The sequence below is a fragment of the Thermobia domestica genome, chromosome 1 (assembly GCF_964235325.1).
Source record: "Thermobia domestica chromosome 1, izTheDome1.hap1.1, whole genome shotgun sequence".
In the NCBI taxonomy this organism is placed as follows: Eukaryota; Metazoa; Arthropoda; class Insecta; order Zygentoma; family Lepismatidae; genus Thermobia; species Thermobia domestica.
Window position 1 is genome coordinate 103,329,182 of NC_137454.1, and position 20,598 is coordinate 103,349,779.

Genomic DNA, 20,598 nt, shown 5'->3' on the forward strand with positions numbered 1-20,598 from the left:
AATTAGTGCAAGAAGGAGTTAGCTTCTTCTACTAGTACTCGAAATCTCCATTGGCTAGTTGGAATTGGGTACCCTCGTTACAGGTGGAATAAAAATAAAAGTTTTTAAAAATTCACTTTAAAAAATTCACATTTTTCAAAAATTTCTCCCCGGCCCATTTCTCATTCAAAAAATCGGAAAAAAATAATTGAGGATAATTTCATTGGTATTTATGTATGAAAAAAATTTGAAGAGAATATGAGATATTAGTTGATTTGACATGGAATGACCCATTGCTACATTCTAAAATCTTGAAGAAAAGAAATTCGACAACTTCCATTTTGAATTTTTTAAACAACCAGTTTTTTGAAGACGAACTTTTTAAGAGTATAATGTTGCACGCAATAAGGCAAACCACACAACCTTCAAGTAATCTCTCGAAACGTTTACACGAATGTCAGTACCGATGAGAGTACTTTAAGAAAACACTGGAGTTCCCTGGTGGCTAAGCGGTTAGTGTACGTACCTTAAGCGTCGGACACCCAGGTTTAATTCGCGACGGGAGCTTATGTGGTTTGGATCCCACTTTAAGCTGTAGGTCCACGTCTCATGTAGCCTTGCTGCTGAAAGGAACCTTAAACAAAATTTCAAATCAAATCAAGAAAGTATTGTACTGAACCACGAAACCGTTATGTGGAAAGTGCCGGACTCCTATGTGGAAGTCATACTAGACTAAACCACAGACACAATTGAACAAATATGTTTTAAGCGTTTAGATCCCCCCCGCATACACACACACACGAACACGGCTCAGAAAAGGAATGAATCTCATGTTGAAGAAGATGTATGAATTGGAGAACATTAGTGCCAGTAAAATGCAAAATTTCGTTCATAAAAGTGTCATGAAGGTTACGGACCAGGCCAAGCACTCCTTAAATGGTTTCTGTAGTTAAGCAACTAAAACCTATGTTCCTATAGTTAAAGCACCTAACATATTTGGCACATTCAAGTCATAAGGTTTGAGGAACTGTTAGAAACGAATACGATATTGCAAATTAGTTCATCTCCACTCCAAAGAAAATTCTTGTGAATGTCCCGAATTACCCGATGAGAAACCGCAGCCCTGATCCTTCTAAATTTCCCGTTCATTACTCGCTGTGGGTCATGGATTAAGTGTGTTGTCTCTCTGTTCGAGAATTTTGACAAATTCAAACAGTTCATGCTTTCTTGAAGGTTTAGCGAACAAAACAGAAAAGTAAACAAAGGGAAAAAAGTACTTGAGGTAATTCTTCAGAACAATTTGGACATGATCAAATTTGCTAGATCTATAGAGTTGTAACTGAGAATCAATATGAAATGCATCCCGCTATTCTCTACGGATGTACAGTCACCCATATAAGTACCTGGACCCCTGACTGTTATAAGTCCATTACTTGGGATTCAGGTACTTATGTGGATGACTGTACATATATAAGGAAGTAGGAGGCACCTATAAAGACGCTTTATCTCAAAATTAAAACATACGTTTAACAACTTAAGTGCCCAATGTTGTTAAATACAACAGCTTTATTCTTTCTTTTCTGTGGAGAAAGTTCCTTAAGGAGACGTATAATCTACTCTCTCTCTCTCTCGTACACACAAATACACACACACACAGTTTTCGATTAGAACAAGAATTTCAGGAATGATCAAAAATTGCAATCTTGGCCAATAATTAGCGTTTGCATCAGGGGCCACAAAATTTCTGAACGGACTCTAAATCGAGTTTTCGTATTTTTCTACGGAATAAGTTCATCATTCTAAGTTAAGTGAAGGAGTGGCTCAGTGGTAGAGCGTTCACGTATGATGCATGGGGTCCTTGATTCGATCCCAACTCGTGCCAAGTGAACTTTGTAGTGGGCAAACACCGTATGCGTAGGTTTTCAAAGGAGTTCTCCCGTTTCCTCCCACTTTCTTCATTCCACCATTTCATTCATTTCTCATCATCACCGTTTCCTTTAGCCTAGCCGGCGTAAATGTAAGACGTAAAACTTAAAGATTTGTTTCATTTTTTGAGTTAAGTGATAGTTTGGGTTTGGCTACACTATATGTAGTTCTCCAGATATAAGACGTATAAGAAATTTTTTTTATAAAAATATACTGGATCTTGGATCAGGGGCCACAAAATTTTTGAACGGCCCCTAAATCGAGTTTTCATATTTCTACGAAGCAAGCACAGCATACTGAGTTAAGTGATAGTTTGGATTTGGCTACACTGTATGTGTAGTTCTCCAGATATGACGTAAAAGAAAATTTTTGATTAAAATATAGTGGACCTCTTGATCCAAAAAGGTGTAGTCGTCAAAGTAGTTGAGAGGAATACCACCTTTTCCTTCTTCTTCTTCTTTTTTTTCTATGAAAACTGCCCGTAAAAATTCTAATTCTGATTATCAATATTCATTCTCACCACGATTTCCGTTAGCATATACACCAAGATTCAATGATGCAAAACTAAAATACACAATACAGATTTTGCGATGAACTGTCATAAAAACATATAATGAATTTCTTTTTAAAAATCCTGTAATTTTCCTATTTCTTGTGTGTAAATAACCGGAGAAAAAGTAAGATTTATGTTACATGGACAACTTCTCTTCCTAATTCATTCAACACTGCTTGCAATGCTCAACTCTATCTTTGATTAATGGCCGTCTATTTTAGTCCAGAGTCCGCTAATGAAAATTGAGAGAGAGAGAGACCGCATGGATACAATTACAAGGTACTTTTTTTTTCTTCTTTCAGCATTCATCTGTTCGTACGTAAAAACAATTGAATGTAGAGCTGTTTTCCAATAGCGGTTAAATTAAAACCATTTGAAACGCCGGAGATACAAGGGAAAATTCATTATTCTTTCATGGAGAGCAAATCAAGTTTTGTTTATCCACGCTTTCCCCCAATAAAAGACGACCCTAACCCAAATGCAGCATCTCAGTGTTGGCGAAATGAAGTTATCTATAAATTTTGTAATATAAATTATAATTGGCTTTGTGTGGCATTTAGATTCTTTTGTTGTTTTGTTTTTAGGGAAATACTTTGTTGTTGGAATCTGTTATCTTTCCTTTTGAATGTCCTATTAAACCATTTAGATATGTCATTTGTTTCGAAAACGTGCGTATAAAAAGAATAATGATGTACTGTCGTCAAATAAACAGCAGACTTACTTTAAAAACGAAACAACAAGAATGAACTGTTTGATGAATATAGCGTAATGCCTTTTAATGTGGTGGTGTGGTCCTGTAATTGAGCTCTTACCAGTGGCGGATCCAGGGGGAGATCACCCCGATCGCCCCCCCCCCCAGAAGGGAAAACTTTCTTATTTTATATATATAAATAAAACCCATACCAGAGTTTGGAGCTCTTAAAAGTAGCTCTAAGTAGCAGTATTACAACCCCCCCCCCCAGAAGTCCGTCCTGGATCCGCCCCTGCATCTTACAGAGGCTAGATATTGTGGGGAACAGCCTGTATTATCTGTGCACCATAGTTCATCTCTTACAGAGGCTAGATATTGTGGTGGGGAACAGCCTGTATTATCTGTTCACCATAGTCCAGCTCTTACAGAGGTTAGATATTGTTGTGGGGAACAGCCTGTATTATCTGTGCACCACGTCTTGATTCGGAGTCCACATTAATAGTAGATTTATAACCTCGGTGTTGTATAACCACACAAAACAGAGAAAACTGGAGTCTTTAATGTGTTGACTATCACTATTCAATGTAGTATGTTTTTTCTCTGTTACACCAATACCACAATTAGAGATTACTCTAATAAACTAAATGAATAAGCGGATAAGCGGATAAGCGGATATAAAACATTGCATCCACATCCTTAATACCTCTACCCGCCTGCAATATCTCTGTCTACATTCTCAGATAATGAGGCAACAGATATATGCACATCACTTGTTATTTCAAAATTACTTTATCACATAATAATTGGAAATATCTCCTTTGTGGCTGCATCAAACTTGTAATTCAATTATCATCTCAGTCAAATATTCAAAACTTGATATTAAATACAATTCTTTCGGATTGTAAAGTTAACTACGTTTGTATAAAATGCAATTAAATTCGTGCATATACGAAATTAAATGGGGAAATGTTTGTTCTTTAATGTTCTGTCAAATGCAGATTTCTGCCAATAAAAATCTAATATCCAAATTGTGAAATTGATAATACTGTAGGTAAAGTGATTTCAGGGAAATCGTCATCTTTTAATGTCATTTCTATATATATAAGAAATCCTGACTGACTGATCAACGCTCAGGGTAAACTGCTTAAGTCAGAAACTTGAAATTTTGACAATGCATAGAATTTATGACGTAAGATACCACTAGGAAATAGTTTTGGGGAATTTGATGGGGAGGACGAGAATGGGAGTTGTTTTCCTCCCTTCTGGAGGACATATTAAAAAAAAGAAGCTGTGAAATATGTGAATAGTTATTTTAAATGGGAAGCCCATAAACCAAAATTCATGTCTCTACCTTCCCGAAATTCAGAGGTATGGACCATCTTTTCCATACATAGAAACAAGAAATCCTGAGTGAGTGAATGAGTAACTCATCAACGACTAGACCAAACCACTTAAGCTAGAAACTTGAAATTCTGAGAGTGCATAGGATTTGTAACTTAAGGTACCCCTAAGTAAGAATGTTTGGAAATTGCACATGGAAAGGGGCAATGGAAGTGGCAATTATTGTAGTAAAGTGTTCATATCTCCGAACCTCTGAAAGGTAGGGACATGCAATTTTGTATGAACTTCCCATTTAAAATAATAAGACACGTGTTTCACAGTTTTTTTTTAATATTTCCCATAGAAGGGAAGAAGAAAGGCAGAAAGAGAAAAGGATGGGGTTATAATTGTTTATAACAGGATAACTATATCTCGAAATCCTTTAAGAATAGAGACAATACATTTTGTATTTAAACCTTTCATTTAAAATAATTAAAGACGTGTTTGAGCGTTTTTTGATGTTTCCCCCAGAAGAGGCAAAAAGGCGAGAATAAAAGGAGTGGATATTGTAATTATTATAATAATAAGACTGCCATATCTAAAAATCTTAAGGTTAGAAACATATTGGGAATATGTAACTTGGTATATAAACTCATTCAAAACAAGTGGCATATGCCACAGCGCTTCCTGAAAGTTCTCTTTTAACGAGAAGAGGAGAAATTTTCTATAGTTTTTTTCTCAGCATATAAAATTGTCTTTGCGGTTGTCAGTGTCATCATCATGGGAAATCGAGTGAACCTTTGATTTGATATGAATTCTTGAACATTTGAGCTGATATGGGTCTTTGCACTTTGATTGAAATGCGTATTCTAAGGGATTTTTCGCGAACAATAATCCCACATAATATTCTTGACGTGCGAAAAACTAAAGCAAAGGCTAAAATTATGAGATTGGCTTGAGTGCAAAGTTCCGTGCAAATCGAAGGCTCTTTCGTATAAGACATGAGCATCTCTGTTCAGAACGCAAAAGTGAAATTAAAATGAAAGGCATTTGAACAAGAAGAAGAAACTTCAAGCAAATCCACGCACTACAGGACCTTCTTACTTATCATAGTATTTTAAAAGAAAAGGAAAAATCAAACGAAACAGTTTTGCTCTGATGATTGATTGTTCCCGGAAAGGTAAACAAATTTATTCCAAGACTTAAATAATTAATAGTATGAACGTAGGAAAATCATTGTAAAAACTATTTCTTTTCACAAACATCTGCAATTTGATCTATCGCTACAAAATAACAATATAATTGGGGAAAGCTATCTTAATGCGGATTTTTGCATCTGCATAGATCTCTAACTAATTACTCTGTAGAACATACCGTCTGTTCTCATTAACATTTTTATGTGTCGGTTTTCATGATTTTGGATTATGGATTTCATGATTCAGAATTGCATCACAAAGTTTGCCATTTATAATGGGCATGAAAATATGTATGAATACTCTTGTGGTACTATCACTTCAATAACTTATTATTACTTTAGTACCTAAGACATTAATAGCAGTTACACAACCGTTACCAAGTGTTACCCTTAACAATCTAAATCAGCTTTCAATACTTAGTCAAATCATCTTTAGAAATGATTACATCCTGGATACGATTTGACGTAGGGGATATTGATTCAACTACCTTTCCTTCCAGATTTTTGTCATCTTCACGTATTGTCTATATTCTGTTGATCAACTCTTCATTAAGTTTGTGTTTGAAAATGTTGCAAACTACTATCAATATTGATAACATCTGGGCTTTTCCCTGATCACGTAATGCCATATTGTTGTACGTAATTACAAAGTTAGTTGTGTAACAAGGAGCATATGCACAGAAATGCAGTTTACATCAGCATATACAAACTCACCACACAAATGTGTGCTACGGTCTTCAGGAGAAGGGTTTGCACCCGTGCAAATTACAGAAGTTGATGCACTGCCATAGGCTTTTCCCTGCGCACGGAATTCTGACAATGGTATGTGCAACCACCATTCCAGAGGGAATATTCAATAGTCACAACAGCTATGTCTGGGATATGGACAATCTGAGTGTAATCATTATGTCCAGTATCAACAGATGTTGTCATTGAATATGTAGTGTGACATAGTAAGTGACCAATTGAAAAGCCTTTACACTTTTCCCGTTACTTTATCGGGTGTTTCTATAGAATGTTTTACCTGAACTATTGGATGCCATTGGCAAGTGGACAACATATCTAGCTTTAACACGACGGCGCCCTCACGCATTTCAACGGGGAATCAGGCCCTTAGTCAACGATATTTTCGGCGATAGTTGGATTGGAAGGGGTGGATCTTGTCCATAGAGACCTCTCTCCCCCGACATCACACATTGCAGGGAGAAACGAAAACGTTTGTGTGTGAAACCTCTATGGGAAGTACTCAGGACTTTGCTGCTCGTGTGACTGCTGCTGCTAGGACAATTAGGGACACGTCAGAGGGACTTGTGCGTACCAGTAAATCGGTGCTGCACCGATGGTATCTTTGTATTGAAATCAATGACGGACAGTTTTAATAGGTCTTTGAATATATCAGTGTTTGTGAGCCCCTAACAGCGCCGCATAGTGTCCTCTACTGCAAAATACTGGGATCACATGCCATCGATATGCATTTGCAGAGGTTGTAAGCTTGTTAGGGGAATTCCTTCCTGATATGCTGTGCCTGGAAATGTTACCTGCAATAGTATGTGTTTTCTCGTCATTCTCCGTCTTTAGTCGTTTGAGGGTTGCTCAGTTGCTATTGTTTCACTTTTGTTTCTTGTACTACAAACTAATATTGCAACAATCTAAGTTTTAACATATTTTTCTTGGTTTTGCCGTTAATTTCCATTTGGGATGGGTCCCGGTGGGACATTAATCAAATTTTCTTCTTCGTACCGTGTGTAGCTGGAGCTTTTCATTGTCATTTTCTTACTTTTCGTGTTCCAGTAGTAGGGGTTACATGTGGACATTCGTCGTCATTTTTTTTTTTTTTCTGGGGTACTGGCTATATTCCGACCTCAACATTATGTGGCACATAGTTTTCAATTTTCTGTATTTTCCATAAAGGATTCCCCACTTTCTTTGAGCATCTCCTTGCGCACAATAAGCTGTGCTTCAATTGCTGCGCTATTGTATTCATCAGGTAGGTCTTCCTTTGTCTGCTTTTAATCCGACATTATCTTTATTTCTTCTTGTGTTATTGTGCTTTAAACATGGTGTGCGGCGATTTTCAGACGCCTTTCACTTGCAAACCATGCCGTTTTCGACATTTTTTCACATAATATTCTATCCTAGTTTTTAATTGTAGAATGATCTCCCAAGAATTGTAAAATGTATTTTTAACATCCTCTGGGTGTATAGATATATAAAACTATCCACAAAACAAAATTCTCCTAGTACCGAGAGATATATATCTCCTGTATCATAACTTTGATATGATGTTTCATGTTTCCTATAACACAATATGGCAAAAAGCTTCTCAGAAGAAGGGCGATCATAAAATAGTGTTCTGTCGTTCATAATTTCATAATTTCAGTAGTTAATTGGTCAGAAAAGGCAGTCTGAAATGAGAGATAAGTATATACTGGAATTCACTTAAAACATTTCAGATAATTGCACATGATTACTTACTTGAGTGCTTGTCTGTATATTTTTGGATGAAAATACGAAGTTAAAAAAACTTTTTCTTTGATTAGTCATTCACAATCCAGAACTTGTACTAACATATCCATGAACAATGTTTATTCTTCGTTACAGCTAACAAATTTGAAACTTTCTGGATACGACGAGTTTAATATACAATTTTACTGATACTTTCTGAAGTGTTCTGGTACTTATTCGGCATCCTGAAACTTCTAAAATTTTCTTCATATCCTTGTTTTTAGATTTTCGGCTTTATCAATATTCCTGATCAACAAGGGCGCCTGGCGTGGGAGATCCGGGTTCGATTCCCGGCGGGAGCTCATGTAGTTCGGATTTCACGTTAATCAATAGGTCCCGTCTCATATAGCCTCGCTGCTGAAAGGGACGTTAAACTCAAATCAACTCAACAAGGGCGCCGATCCTGTAAGCGGCCCTCCAATGCTCATGTGGGCAACCCCTGTGTTCTTATGAATATGTATTTCTTATATATATTCCTATTGGTATATGTATTTTTTATAAATATACAATATTTGGCATAATTTGAGTTCAATTTGTCTTAAAATCCTCATATATATCTTCTTAGACCCTTGTCTGCAACCAAAAAAAAGATCTGAATGGGCCGTTGCACCCCTCAAAGTTACAGAGAAACCGGCGCCCTTGCTGACCAATGAATCCCCGCGTGATGAGATTTGATGTGCTTGCCTGCAATATTTGCGTTATGTGAAATCCATTAGTAGGCTTTGTTCAATATTTTCTCGTAATCTTTCGTAGTACTTCAAATGGCTCTTGAGGCTTCTTTATTTTTAAATTTGTCGATTTTGCTGTTTTAAGTCTACTTTTTTAAGTTTTCTCTTCTTCTTCTTTGGGCTAATTGTATAGGTCTTACGATTTGTTTTCCATGTTTCTACTTTTATTTGACACATTGAATTGTGCTTTTCCAACTGTATTGCACAGAATATTCTATAAATATCTTAAATAAAACCAATTATCTGCTATTTATTATAACAGAGCAATTGTTATTCGCAATAGGAACAACATTAGCAATGTTCAATCGATATTATGTTAGCTGTTGAACTATATGCAAGCAAAATAATAGGAAACAATCAACTTGATATTTGTTGCAGATATGTAATCCTATTAGTACATTAAGTAGATATGTAATCCCATTACTGTAAATCCTGGTCTTGCATGGTCTATGACTGCGATTTAACATTCTCGTGTAACAATAAATCTAGACAGTGTTTCATAATACGATTTCCCAATATTGCACGGTGATAACCACAAGTATAATTATTACTCTAATTATAACTTATTACATAGTACAAAGCAAATGTGTTCTGTTGTAGTATAAGTGGTTTTCTTGTTTATAACAAAACTTAGTATTTTTTCTTTTCAATCTATTATCATGTTTCGATAATAAATTGAATAGATTGTTTCGTGTGTGTGTGTGTGACCATACCTCTAATAGAACTACCCGACTGATCTCGATCAAATTTTCAAAAAAGATTAAGGTTCGGGCATGGGATGGATTTTATCATTACACTTTGACGGTACAAATTACGGAGGAGGATATTAGTGTCGAATCCATAGTTTTTGGGTTTGCTGAGATGAACAGTGACACTTCCAGTGAAATTTAAATCCAAAGAAAATCCTTTATGTCCAAAATATAACGTATTCTCCCCAAAATTTTTGAGTTGGCGTCCTAATATAACACCGAAGTTATGAAGGACTCGATTCACTATTAAGCAATAGAGAGTTGCATAGACGATTGTGCAGGATCAATCCTAATAGTATAGGCAGTTCCGCACCACACTATGTCGCTTCCAAGAAAGCTGAATTACATGACCACGCCACCAAACCCGTGAATACTCCCGACAAAGAACCGGATGTTGAAGAATTTTCGAACATGATTGTGCTTAATTGCTTTTAAATCAGCATTTATCAAAAGAGCGTTTTTTTTTTTTTTTTTGTCAAATCAATATTCCCTGATAACTTTTGATATATTTTATGGAACATGGTACTTTATATTTAGTAGAGTATACACTAAATTCTGTACATTATATCAAAATCAAATTAATATTGGAAGGATACATAAATGTCTTCTGACAAACTTTCATTTTTTTTTTTTTTTAACTTAACTGTGTTACTGGGATCATAAGCGATCTGTGTTCATTCTTATTGTGTTCCAATGACCTTGTGGTTTTCCACTCAAAATTACAAGTTCTATCCTGGGATATTTTCGTTTCCTTCTCTCACGTTAATATCGTAATATCTAAATCGTTACTAATTTGCAATTATCATAATCTTCCTTACCCTGCTATTATGGAGCGTTAACTCTAAAGATTTTTATTTATCATCTGGTTAGTCATATTCAGTCATATTTAGTCATATTCAGAGGCGGATCTAACACGAGGAACTCAGTCATATTTAGTCATATTCAGAGGCGGATCTAACACGAGGATGAGGGGGCTTAGTACCCCAAGTTTTTTGAGTCACAAAAATAATTTAAACTTTATTTATATATTTTTGAAAGTTTATAGTGAATTCATGATACGCCTATAATAGATTGGCTTCTGCTTACTCCCCCCCCCCCGTTTTTAACTTAAAGATTCCATCAGAAAAATTAATTCAACTTAGAAATTCAAACCAATAGCCGAAAAATCAAGTATAATTGATACTATACTTAAATTCAAATACCCGGCGGAGCTCGTTGTGGCTCGGATTCCACGTTAATCAGTAGGTCCCGTTTCATATAGCCTCGCTGCTGAAAGGGACGTTAAACTCCAAATCAGCTCAACATAAAATTCAAATAATGAATTTTAACCTGTATTGTGAATAATGTGGCGGAAATAAAACATGGAAGAAAAAACTTCAATGTAAAAACTCATGTGCTTTACAACGTCTAGCAATATAAAAACAAAGAAGGGGGAGTGATGAAAAGAAATAACAGGGAAAGAAACTGGGAAGTAATAAACTTAAAATCTCAAGAAATAATAACTTTCAGTGTTCATAGATAAAATCTTTAATAGAAACAAGAGTTCCTTTGTTGCTTAGTGGTTAGCTTACACACCTTTGGCGTGGGAGACCCAGGTTCGATCTCCGGCGGGAGTTCATGTGATTCGGATTCCACGTTAAGCTGTAGGTCTACGTCTCATATGGCCTCGCTGCTGAAAGAGACGCAAAATTAAAAATCAATCAATTAAAAAAGAACAATAAAAACTAACTTCAACAGAAGCTCTAAAAGTAAAAAAAATAACAGTACTAAAGAGCAGAAAATAATAATAATAATAATAATAATAATAATAATAATAATAATAATAATAATAATAATAATAATAATAATAATAATAATAATAATAATAATAATAATAAAGCGCTTAAAAGCAGAAAATAATTCATTAGCATTATCTGCTTAAAAAATTAAATCTGTGCCAAGCCAAACAAATTAACATCTTATAAAATTATCATCGAAACTCATTTTATATTAGGTATTAATTTGTTTTGCTTGGCATAGACTTCATTTTTTTATAGATAATAGTAATGAATTATTTTTTTGCTTTTTAAGAGCTTTTTGATTGTTGTTTTCTGCTTTTTAGCGCTTTTATTATGTTCTACTTTCTAGTGCTTTTGTTGAAGTCGATTAATATTGTATTTTTCAGTAGCGTAGCGTGATATTCCGAAAGGGGGATGCCAAAGTTAGTCATTTGTGCGATATAGTACTACTGCAAGCAGCAATACATAGCTATTCCGAATGGAAATATAGGGTTATACAAAATTTAGGAAGAAGCCCCCCTAATTGGAGGTCTAGTGGGGCATAGAGAAGCGAATGCGTGGATTACGTTAGAATTTAATAACCAATTGTCTCAGCTCCTTCTTGCCACTACCGTTGTGACGAGAAAACTAGGCCCCACTTTTGTATGAACATTGTTTCCAGTATCGTTCGCTTCATTTCTTTCTCGTGGGCGGCTTTTTTCTCCACATACCACACATCAATCTCGTTCTTTCAAAAAAAAAAAAAAAACTATCGCCCCTAAAAATTTGTCATCTTGGGTCCGGAACTCAGACGCCCGTTCGTGAATATGGGCCTGAGTGTATATATAATTTGAAGATGTAAATACAAAGCACTTAAACCAACTCTGGGGGCCTGGGGACCAGATACTGAAGTCAAGGACGCAAATCTGTCTTCAACGTTCGTGGGATGGGTAAGACTGTTCCCATAATCCTTTCCTTTTTTTAACGATGTTCAAAATATTTATGAAGTTGAAAAAAATGCTGTGGAGGATTAGGGGAGCAGAGTTATCTATAGCATCGGCAGGAGGGCACATTTTAAGGCTTATTGTGGGGGGAGGGGAGAAAAGAGACTCATATTACAGTAGACGAATCAGATTTCTGAGGTAAACATGTTGTACTCGTATATTATATACCAAGTGATGTAGATGAAATAGTGGTACATATCATTATTACAACTCAGTGCCGTGAGCAATTCTGAAATTTGAATATATTCATAATAATAATTGACATGTTTCTACTTACGCATCCACAATGATCCACATTAAAATTTTAGGACATTTGTTTTATAACAATACAAATAATGACTTCCCCAAAACTATGAAAGAAAATCAATCAGGCCTATATTTGGCGCAACAATACTCTTATCTGAGCAAAATTATGATTACCACAATAACATTATAGGAATTGTTACAGGAATTAAACAAATAGTTGAAAATAGACTACTAATAATTAATGACAATGAAATATTAAAGAATACGATTCTTTTTTAAAAATGAAACAAGTCAAAGGACATCAGTTTCCTTTGTGACAGTCGGATAGAAATCATCATCATCACAATCTCAAATCGGATTATTGGGGGGGGACAAGATTGTAGGGAACATGTTCCCCTTGTCCCCGAGATTTGTGGTAGTGACTGAAGGGCCCTGGCACAATCTTTGCGAGTGACGGGGAGTGGTGGCTCTCTTGTCCTACCAGATCGCTGACCGTAATTCTACAGAATGCTTTAAATTTATGCCTGTGTCTGTGAGCTCCTTTACGATGAAGATTACAATTACGATGCATTTAGTTACGATTAAGGCATAACTATTTTAATACTATTATTTACATAACCGGCATGCTTCAAAAATGCGTTGAACTAACCATTTCCGTTTTGTTCTATTTCCTTTATATTAGTGCTCGTACGTTCTGTTCAGAAACTATAGCTTAGTTCAAAATATATACAGTTGGAAATACTTGAATATGCCAGCGTATATCTAAAGCGAATGTAGGGTTGCAAGGGATGAGGAGGAGTGAGAAGGGAAGTATTGCGCATGCGCATTCAACAGAAAGCAGACGAAAACCCCGATGCTTTCAGTAGGCCTGGAAGCCCGAGGAAAATAGCATAGGACAGGAGGAAAGACAGAAAACGTGCATCTGAGCGTCGCGCATGCGTAGGTTCCTCTTGTCAAAGTAAGTCGAGAGAGCGCGCCAGAAGATTGCAGTGGAAATAATTGTGATAATTACAAGCAGACAATTTATATATAATGAAATACGTACTTTTTCTTATTAACAGGGGATGCCGGGCATACCGGCGTTCCCTTACGCTACGCCGCTGGTATTTTTAAAGATTTTATTCTCTACTTTTTAGTGCGTTTTCGTCAGTAGGTCATTTTTGCTTTAAGTTTAATTTTTCTAATTTTTCATTATCTGTAATAGTTTGGTTAGATACTTAAACTGAAGGTAGGAACTAACCTCCTATAAAATGGGTCGGCCTACGAAACATGAGCGACAATATATGAGCAGCTTGGGCGAACATAATAGTTTGACTTATGTTAGTAATTTTCGAGTAAACTGGAAAAAGAAGGTTGATAATTTCAATGCAATTCAACCCAATAACATATACCAAACAAGCTTCCCTTGCCATTGGCAGGTACAGTTCCGAAACTAAACTACCTACATACTCTTCTGTGGTTCCATCACAACCTATTCCACTTAATAACTCAATTTCATCGAAAGTGGTGCTTACAATTGTGTTCACCCGAGCCGCTCATCTGTATAACTTGGTTTACACGATACGAAATTATAGGTAAACATATACACTGTATTAATAAAGTCTGTTAATTACGATATTAACATTATTAACTGTTGAAGAATGTTATGGCCTAGCTCCGAATACTATCATTAGATCTTAATAAAATTTATAAGGGACCATTACTAAATTGGTGCACCTATGTCACAATTATGAGTGACCATACTCATATTAAAGTCGGTTAATTACGCTTTACACTTGTTGAGGTATTTTACCTAGGTATAGTCTAGCTCTAAATACTATCATTATATCCTAATGAATGATAGTGTTTGGAGCTAGACGACTTGTTATTCTTGAAGAATGGAGCTAAGGAAAAGTTACAATTGACAAAATAAAAGTAGATTAGATTATGAAATTTATAAAGAATGGTTTTCTTCGATTCTACAAGCTTCCAGATTTGAGTTACAATCTATTACCCTACGGCTGGCACTGAAGAAAATCCACGGATGTGGAAGCAAGTGTGAAAGCATGATCGCCCTTTATATACGAAAAATAATATGAGGTATAATGATGATGTATTATATATTGAAATCTAACACACAAAGTAAATATATAATCGAACAATTAGGCTGGGTCACTGGCCTAATATCTTTATTTGTATTCATAGTACTCTCATTTATATCCAGGTAAGCATTAGTTCAGTTGGTGTTGAATCTGAAGTATAACTCTTGCCAAACAGCCTTTTCTAGAGAACGCAACAAATACGATTTAGCTAATTTAGTTTTAATTAGCCTACTTGAATTCACATTGTTTTGGATATAATTGTCCCTAAATGCAATTACGAAGTATTTTGATAATGAATTATACCATACTATTGACTTCCAATAAGACTTTATATATATATATATATATATATATATATATATATATATATATATATATATATATATATATATATGAAGTTATGTATGTTAGGTATAAGATACTTAGGATAACTTCATAGTACGTATCGAAAGTGGTTTACTTGATCAAAAGAAAGCAACTATCTCAAAACAAATGTTTGTTTAATCTTAAAGTTACCCATGGTCTTTTCGCGTAATAAAAAGAAATGTTTAAATAATATATATTATCGAGTTTTCTTGAAAGAGACTGTACTTCTTAAATAAATCTGTTAATATGATGTTTGAGTATGATTAGAGTTGTTTTGTAAATAAAAAAAATAAGGACAATTTAAGTTTCCAGTATCTTTACTCCATTAATGCTTTCATATATTCATTCAAGTGGTTACTATTACTTATGTAAACTTTCTCTATATGTGTATATGTAATTTATTTGTGCTAATACTGATAATTTATCTTTGTACAGATATATAAACCTTACGATTTTTTTTACGAAGAAGAACAATATATTTACCTGCTTTTAGTAGTATTATTAATAAAAAGATACAAATTGTTCTGTGCAAGAGAATTTTATTGCAAATGAAATACGGGTCTTATATCTTTCTTCTCCTCTTACTTATTTTCCTCTTATTTATTTTCTGCTTGCGCTCTCCTTTATCTCCAACTATCTCTTTCTCTTGTTCTCTTTTCTCATTTACATTTTCCTCCTCTCCTTTCTTTCCAACTTTTCCCTTTATATTCTTTCTCTCTGTCTTGTTGGGTCGTTTCAATTAACATTCGAACTCCTTTTATTCCTTTTCTTTAAGTATATATTTCACAGTGTCCTCCTTTTTTTATTCTCTTTTCTGATAAAATAGTAACTCCTTTATTTATAATTACCTCATATCAATTTTATCTTAAACTATCTGTTTCTCACGATATTTTCTCTCGTTCTATTTTCACACGAATCCTAACTCCTTTCCTCTTATCTCTAACTATATATCTCATATTTTTCAACTATCTTGTTTTTTTTTATAATCTCACTTTCTTTCTTTTCCCTCTCTCTCTCTCTCTCTCTCTCTCTCATACATACTTTCTCATCTTCTCTGTTTCGCCTCTTTTTTGATGCTAGTGTTGCCTGTTGTTTACACAGGATTCCAGATGAGGGACCACACGATTCCGAGAAGTCCCATTCGACCACCACGAAGCCTCTTCGATTTGTCCAGCAGCGTCGACTTCGGACCCCTGTGTGGGCAAGGTCACTGCAATATCTCTTTACACATCCATCTCAACTCACGAAAATTGCCTGTCAGCTTCCAGTCTCCAAGCCAATGTTCCCAGCTCTTTCTTTTTTCGTATCACGTTTTCCTTTTTTCCTCCCACTACACCTTTCTATTTTGTTTTGTTCTCAATTTTTATTTCCCTTGCCTTTTGTATCAACATGACATGTTCATTACCCTTTAAATATAGTTGATAACCTTTATTGTATCTATGTTAGATCCCTTTTTATCTATAATATATTTGTCTTTGTCACTCCTGTTTTTAAAAGACAGTCATCACGGTAATGTTTGTCTAAAAAAATTGAAACAAATTACTTTAACACAGATTTCTTTTAGCTTTGAAATAAGACAAAGTAGATAGTTGTTTTTCAAATCATAATAAATTCAAAAATGTGAAGCCTTTACTCTTAAGAAATCTTTCTAAATTAAAGCATTGTATGACGTTAATATCATTATTTTTTGTATATCATAGTTTCAGTGATTTCCACACGAATAAAACAAATGTGGTGGGTTATTTTAGATGCATCACAGTTGTTAATTATCAACTTTTAAATTCAGTTTGTTGTAAGGCAGTTTGATATTTACAAAATGTTTAGCGTCCTCATCTTCAACGCAAAAGTCCCGATTGTGAAGTCAGGTAATTGTTTCCACGTTAATCTGTAGGTACAGATCTCATGTTTCCAATAAATTGAAAACCGGGATTCTTAAATAATGCAGAATAGCAATGGCTATCAAGGTACTGTGTGCCAACTTCGATAGCTTTCAATGTTCCAACTTTGCTCTTAAAATTCTCACTACCCAGCAGAGATATTTCCTTGGCGCCCTTAGATTCTGATATCTCGCAGTTGCAATATTCGCATATTTAAATCCATTATTTTTGTTGGTGGTATGCAACGTATACAGAGTACTAATATTTTTCCTGATTTTTTAAATGTCATTTTTCTAACCATTTCTAAAAAAATGTTTACATGAAATGATTTTTTAAAACTTAAACTGTTTTGTATATTGGAACAAGAGTAGGCCTATATTATATGCAGCTAAAAAGTAATATGATCATTAGATTACACCATCTATTGATTTTTTCCACTAATTTAGATTTTGATTAGCCTTCGTAGCCAAACTGAACCCATAAAATAACATATTCGTGGTGAGTACCGAAACATTTTTAAAAAGAAAGCTGTCTATGTCTGCCACTGAGGATAGTAGCTTTTTTTTTTGTAAGATGTTATCAATTTTGTTGCCTGAAGAATGTAGTTTATTGAACAATTTCAGAGTACAAGATAAGCAAAATAAATCTGCTAAATATTAATATCACAGACTCGCGTGTTTCCTTTCATATTCTCAAAATTTGACCTTGAAAGCGATCGTGGTGGTCCCTTACCATAATACATTGCTCGTAATGACATTCCAAACATTACGTTCTTCTGTACTACAACATTACTTTACACTGGTTAATCAATGATATATTTTTTGAACTCATTACCTGATGAATACTAATTACAAATGGTATTCAACATTGTAAAGTAGGTGTCCTCCAACATAACGTTATTTCAGTAACGACATTTAAGGTAAATGGTGATATATCTCAAAGTTTGTTCCACATAGGTTCCTTACTTACTAAGGGCGATAATACGCTTATAAAGTATATCTTGCGTTATAATGCGAGATATTCTACATTGCTACTGGACTCATCGATAAGCATTATCACGATTTATTTCAGCGATCCTACTAGAAAAGTGTCATGGAATTTTAACTGTTCTCAGTAGCGTTAATTTTTTAGTTCCTCATTTTCATTATGAAAAACCTATTTTTCTTTAAAAAAAAAAATGTGAGATACTGACGTGATGATGGTATCGTGTTCTTTTTTAGTTTCGTTCGATTTTTATCGTCTCCTTAATAATAATCAAATATTTTTAAAAAAAAACAATACATGCAATACCACAAAAAAATTTTCACTGCCCGAGAAAATTAAATATGTACGCCAAATTTATTTAGTGATGCATTCTAAAATAAGCCAGCATGGCAATAGCAAATTGTGCTTATATCTTTCTACTTTACGGTGGATAGTAAAACTGTTAAGTTTGAAATATGTAAGAACTATAGAACCGAACATGATACTAGTAAATCTTTGCACAATATTGATAATTAAATTTCTACATTGTTTTAATATTCCATTCTATAGTTTCTGGATGTTACCGCTTTTGATATAGCAGTGAAGTAAATATTTCAAATATTTTCCTTCTGAAACCTATCCTAACTCCTGAAACTCTTCATCATTCATCAGCATTTATCATCAGTATCGTCATTAACGGTGTATTTGTCGCTTTGGGTAAATCATTTAAATATGGTTTCTGTTCATTCGATTAATTTGGATATCCAATGGTAGTCCTCCAGTATTTGGTTTGGTATATATATTAGCATATATCTTCTAGTATACATACTTACTTATGTGTTATCTACAGTAATAGAAATATAACTTTTTTTGCTTTGAATCGCCTAATTTGTTTTGAACCGTATATCATTAGTGTAAATTGCTTGCTTCCCCTTCCCCCTCGTTCTTTGTCTGTCCTTTGTATTTACCGTAATTGCCCAATATTTTTCTGCATAATTGTAGTCTATGTAACAGTAAACCCGTTAGTGGTCGTCGAAAATGCATACTGTCAGCATTGTTGATTGTAGTTGTACCTACATTTCCCCCCAATCATTATGCATGGTTTTCCTGTTTGTCAGAGATTAATTAATTACCATTTTATCGACATAGCGAAACAGAGATGATTACTTATGTAGCCGCCCCGTCCCTTCATTCCAGCCCTTTATTATAAACATTATTCACCTTCCCCTATTATCACGGCATATGACTTTGTTGCTCATGCATGGCAATTTAGCATTATTGCCTTCGTCTTTTAATATATGTCATGTCTTCAGTTTTATCTTGTTGTATACAATAACCTATTCTATGTGGCACTTAATAGTGCATACCATTTTCTCCACATCATATACGTTCTGTGATTTTCCTTTTCATGGAATGTTAACTAGGATAAATTATTTGAGCTTCTTCCCCTTCCTGATCAAAATCTTGTTATCACGTAAAAAGGAGTCTCAAAATAAACCGAAGTTTTAATATAAACAAATGCCTCTCTGCATTTGTAATCTGGCTTGTTATAGTATGAGAGGAGTGCTGTTGATAAATGTTTTAGCATATTATATATTTATTACTTTAAAAAATCAGATTTTAAAGGAATATATTTAAAAATAACTCGGAACGTAAATGTAAGATAAGATCATTACTCCCTTAATACTTTTTAAATAAATAACTTTTTTATTTTGGAAGTACTATACCGACACCTTTAAAATATTCTAATTTCGCGTTTTAAACTGGACAGCATTTTTCTTATTTTTGAAAATTTTAATCCTATATCTATCATAATAGTTTATGAATCGGATTTTTAAAATAATTTAAGAGACAATCAACTATAAAAACACAGAATCGACAATGGTCAAATGAATGTCTTGCAATCCACTGTATTGTATTCTTATTATTAAGCAGATGTTTTAATGAACATAATTGGCATCTCTTGACCAAATGTTTAGTATGCCTGCCTTGGATACAGAAGATTGGGTTTGATTCCAAGTAGAATCCTATGTAGCGTTAAGCTACATGATTCTGTCTCATATAGCTTATCAATAAATAACGAAATACAGTATGGATAAGGAGAATTAGATGACCTCATCCCTCTTTCCCTTCGGATCAATTCCAAAATGAAACTTCAGATAGAGTTCATGAAATTGACCATCAAAAGTCCTATCAAACATGACCAGAAACGTTTCTTTTCACCAAACTATACGCTGCAACAGTTATCAAAATGTAAGCTTTTTTTCTTAAGTATCATTACACATAACTGGTCACAGTTAGACCTGTTTGATTAACTAAAGATAAACTTGCTTAAGGTTCATAGCTCTACCAAAATACTTTCTAAACCATTTGCTAAATGTACGCTGAATATTATCAGATAGTTGAGTTACAATTTGAAAAAAAGGATTTCGATATCCAATCTTTTAAATTTAATTTGCTCATTTATTGCACTGTTATCATAGACAAGGACATAAATTATCCATATCACTTAAGATCCATTCTTTCCGAACCATAATTTTCAAACATGCACCTAAAATCAATCTCAAATCTAATCTAATCTCTATTTCATCTAATAATTCTTACATTTTTAAAGGTAAGTTCTTGCTCTGAAATGGCTATATTTTTTCTATCGTGTTC

At 34.3% G+C, this 20,598-nt stretch overlaps 1 protein-coding gene across 2 annotated transcripts in view; it reads left to right on the plus strand.

Moving 5' to 3' along the window:
- Positions 1 to 20,598, plus strand: part of LOC145687808 (dual specificity calcium/calmodulin-dependent 3',5'-cyclic nucleotide phosphodiesterase 1-like) — a 714,058-nt gene that overhangs the window by 565,409 nt on the left and 128,051 nt on the right. The window contains exon 5 of one of the 2 annotated variants that reach the window (XM_081761233.1): positions 16,202 to 16,306. The exons of the other annotated variant lie outside the window; for it this stretch is intronic. Within the exon in view, the coding sequence (XP_081617359.1) occupies positions 16,202 to 16,306 (105 nt within the window). The remainder of the gene's footprint in view (positions 1 to 16,201; positions 16,307 to 20,598) is intronic. 2 annotated transcript variants of the gene reach the window in all.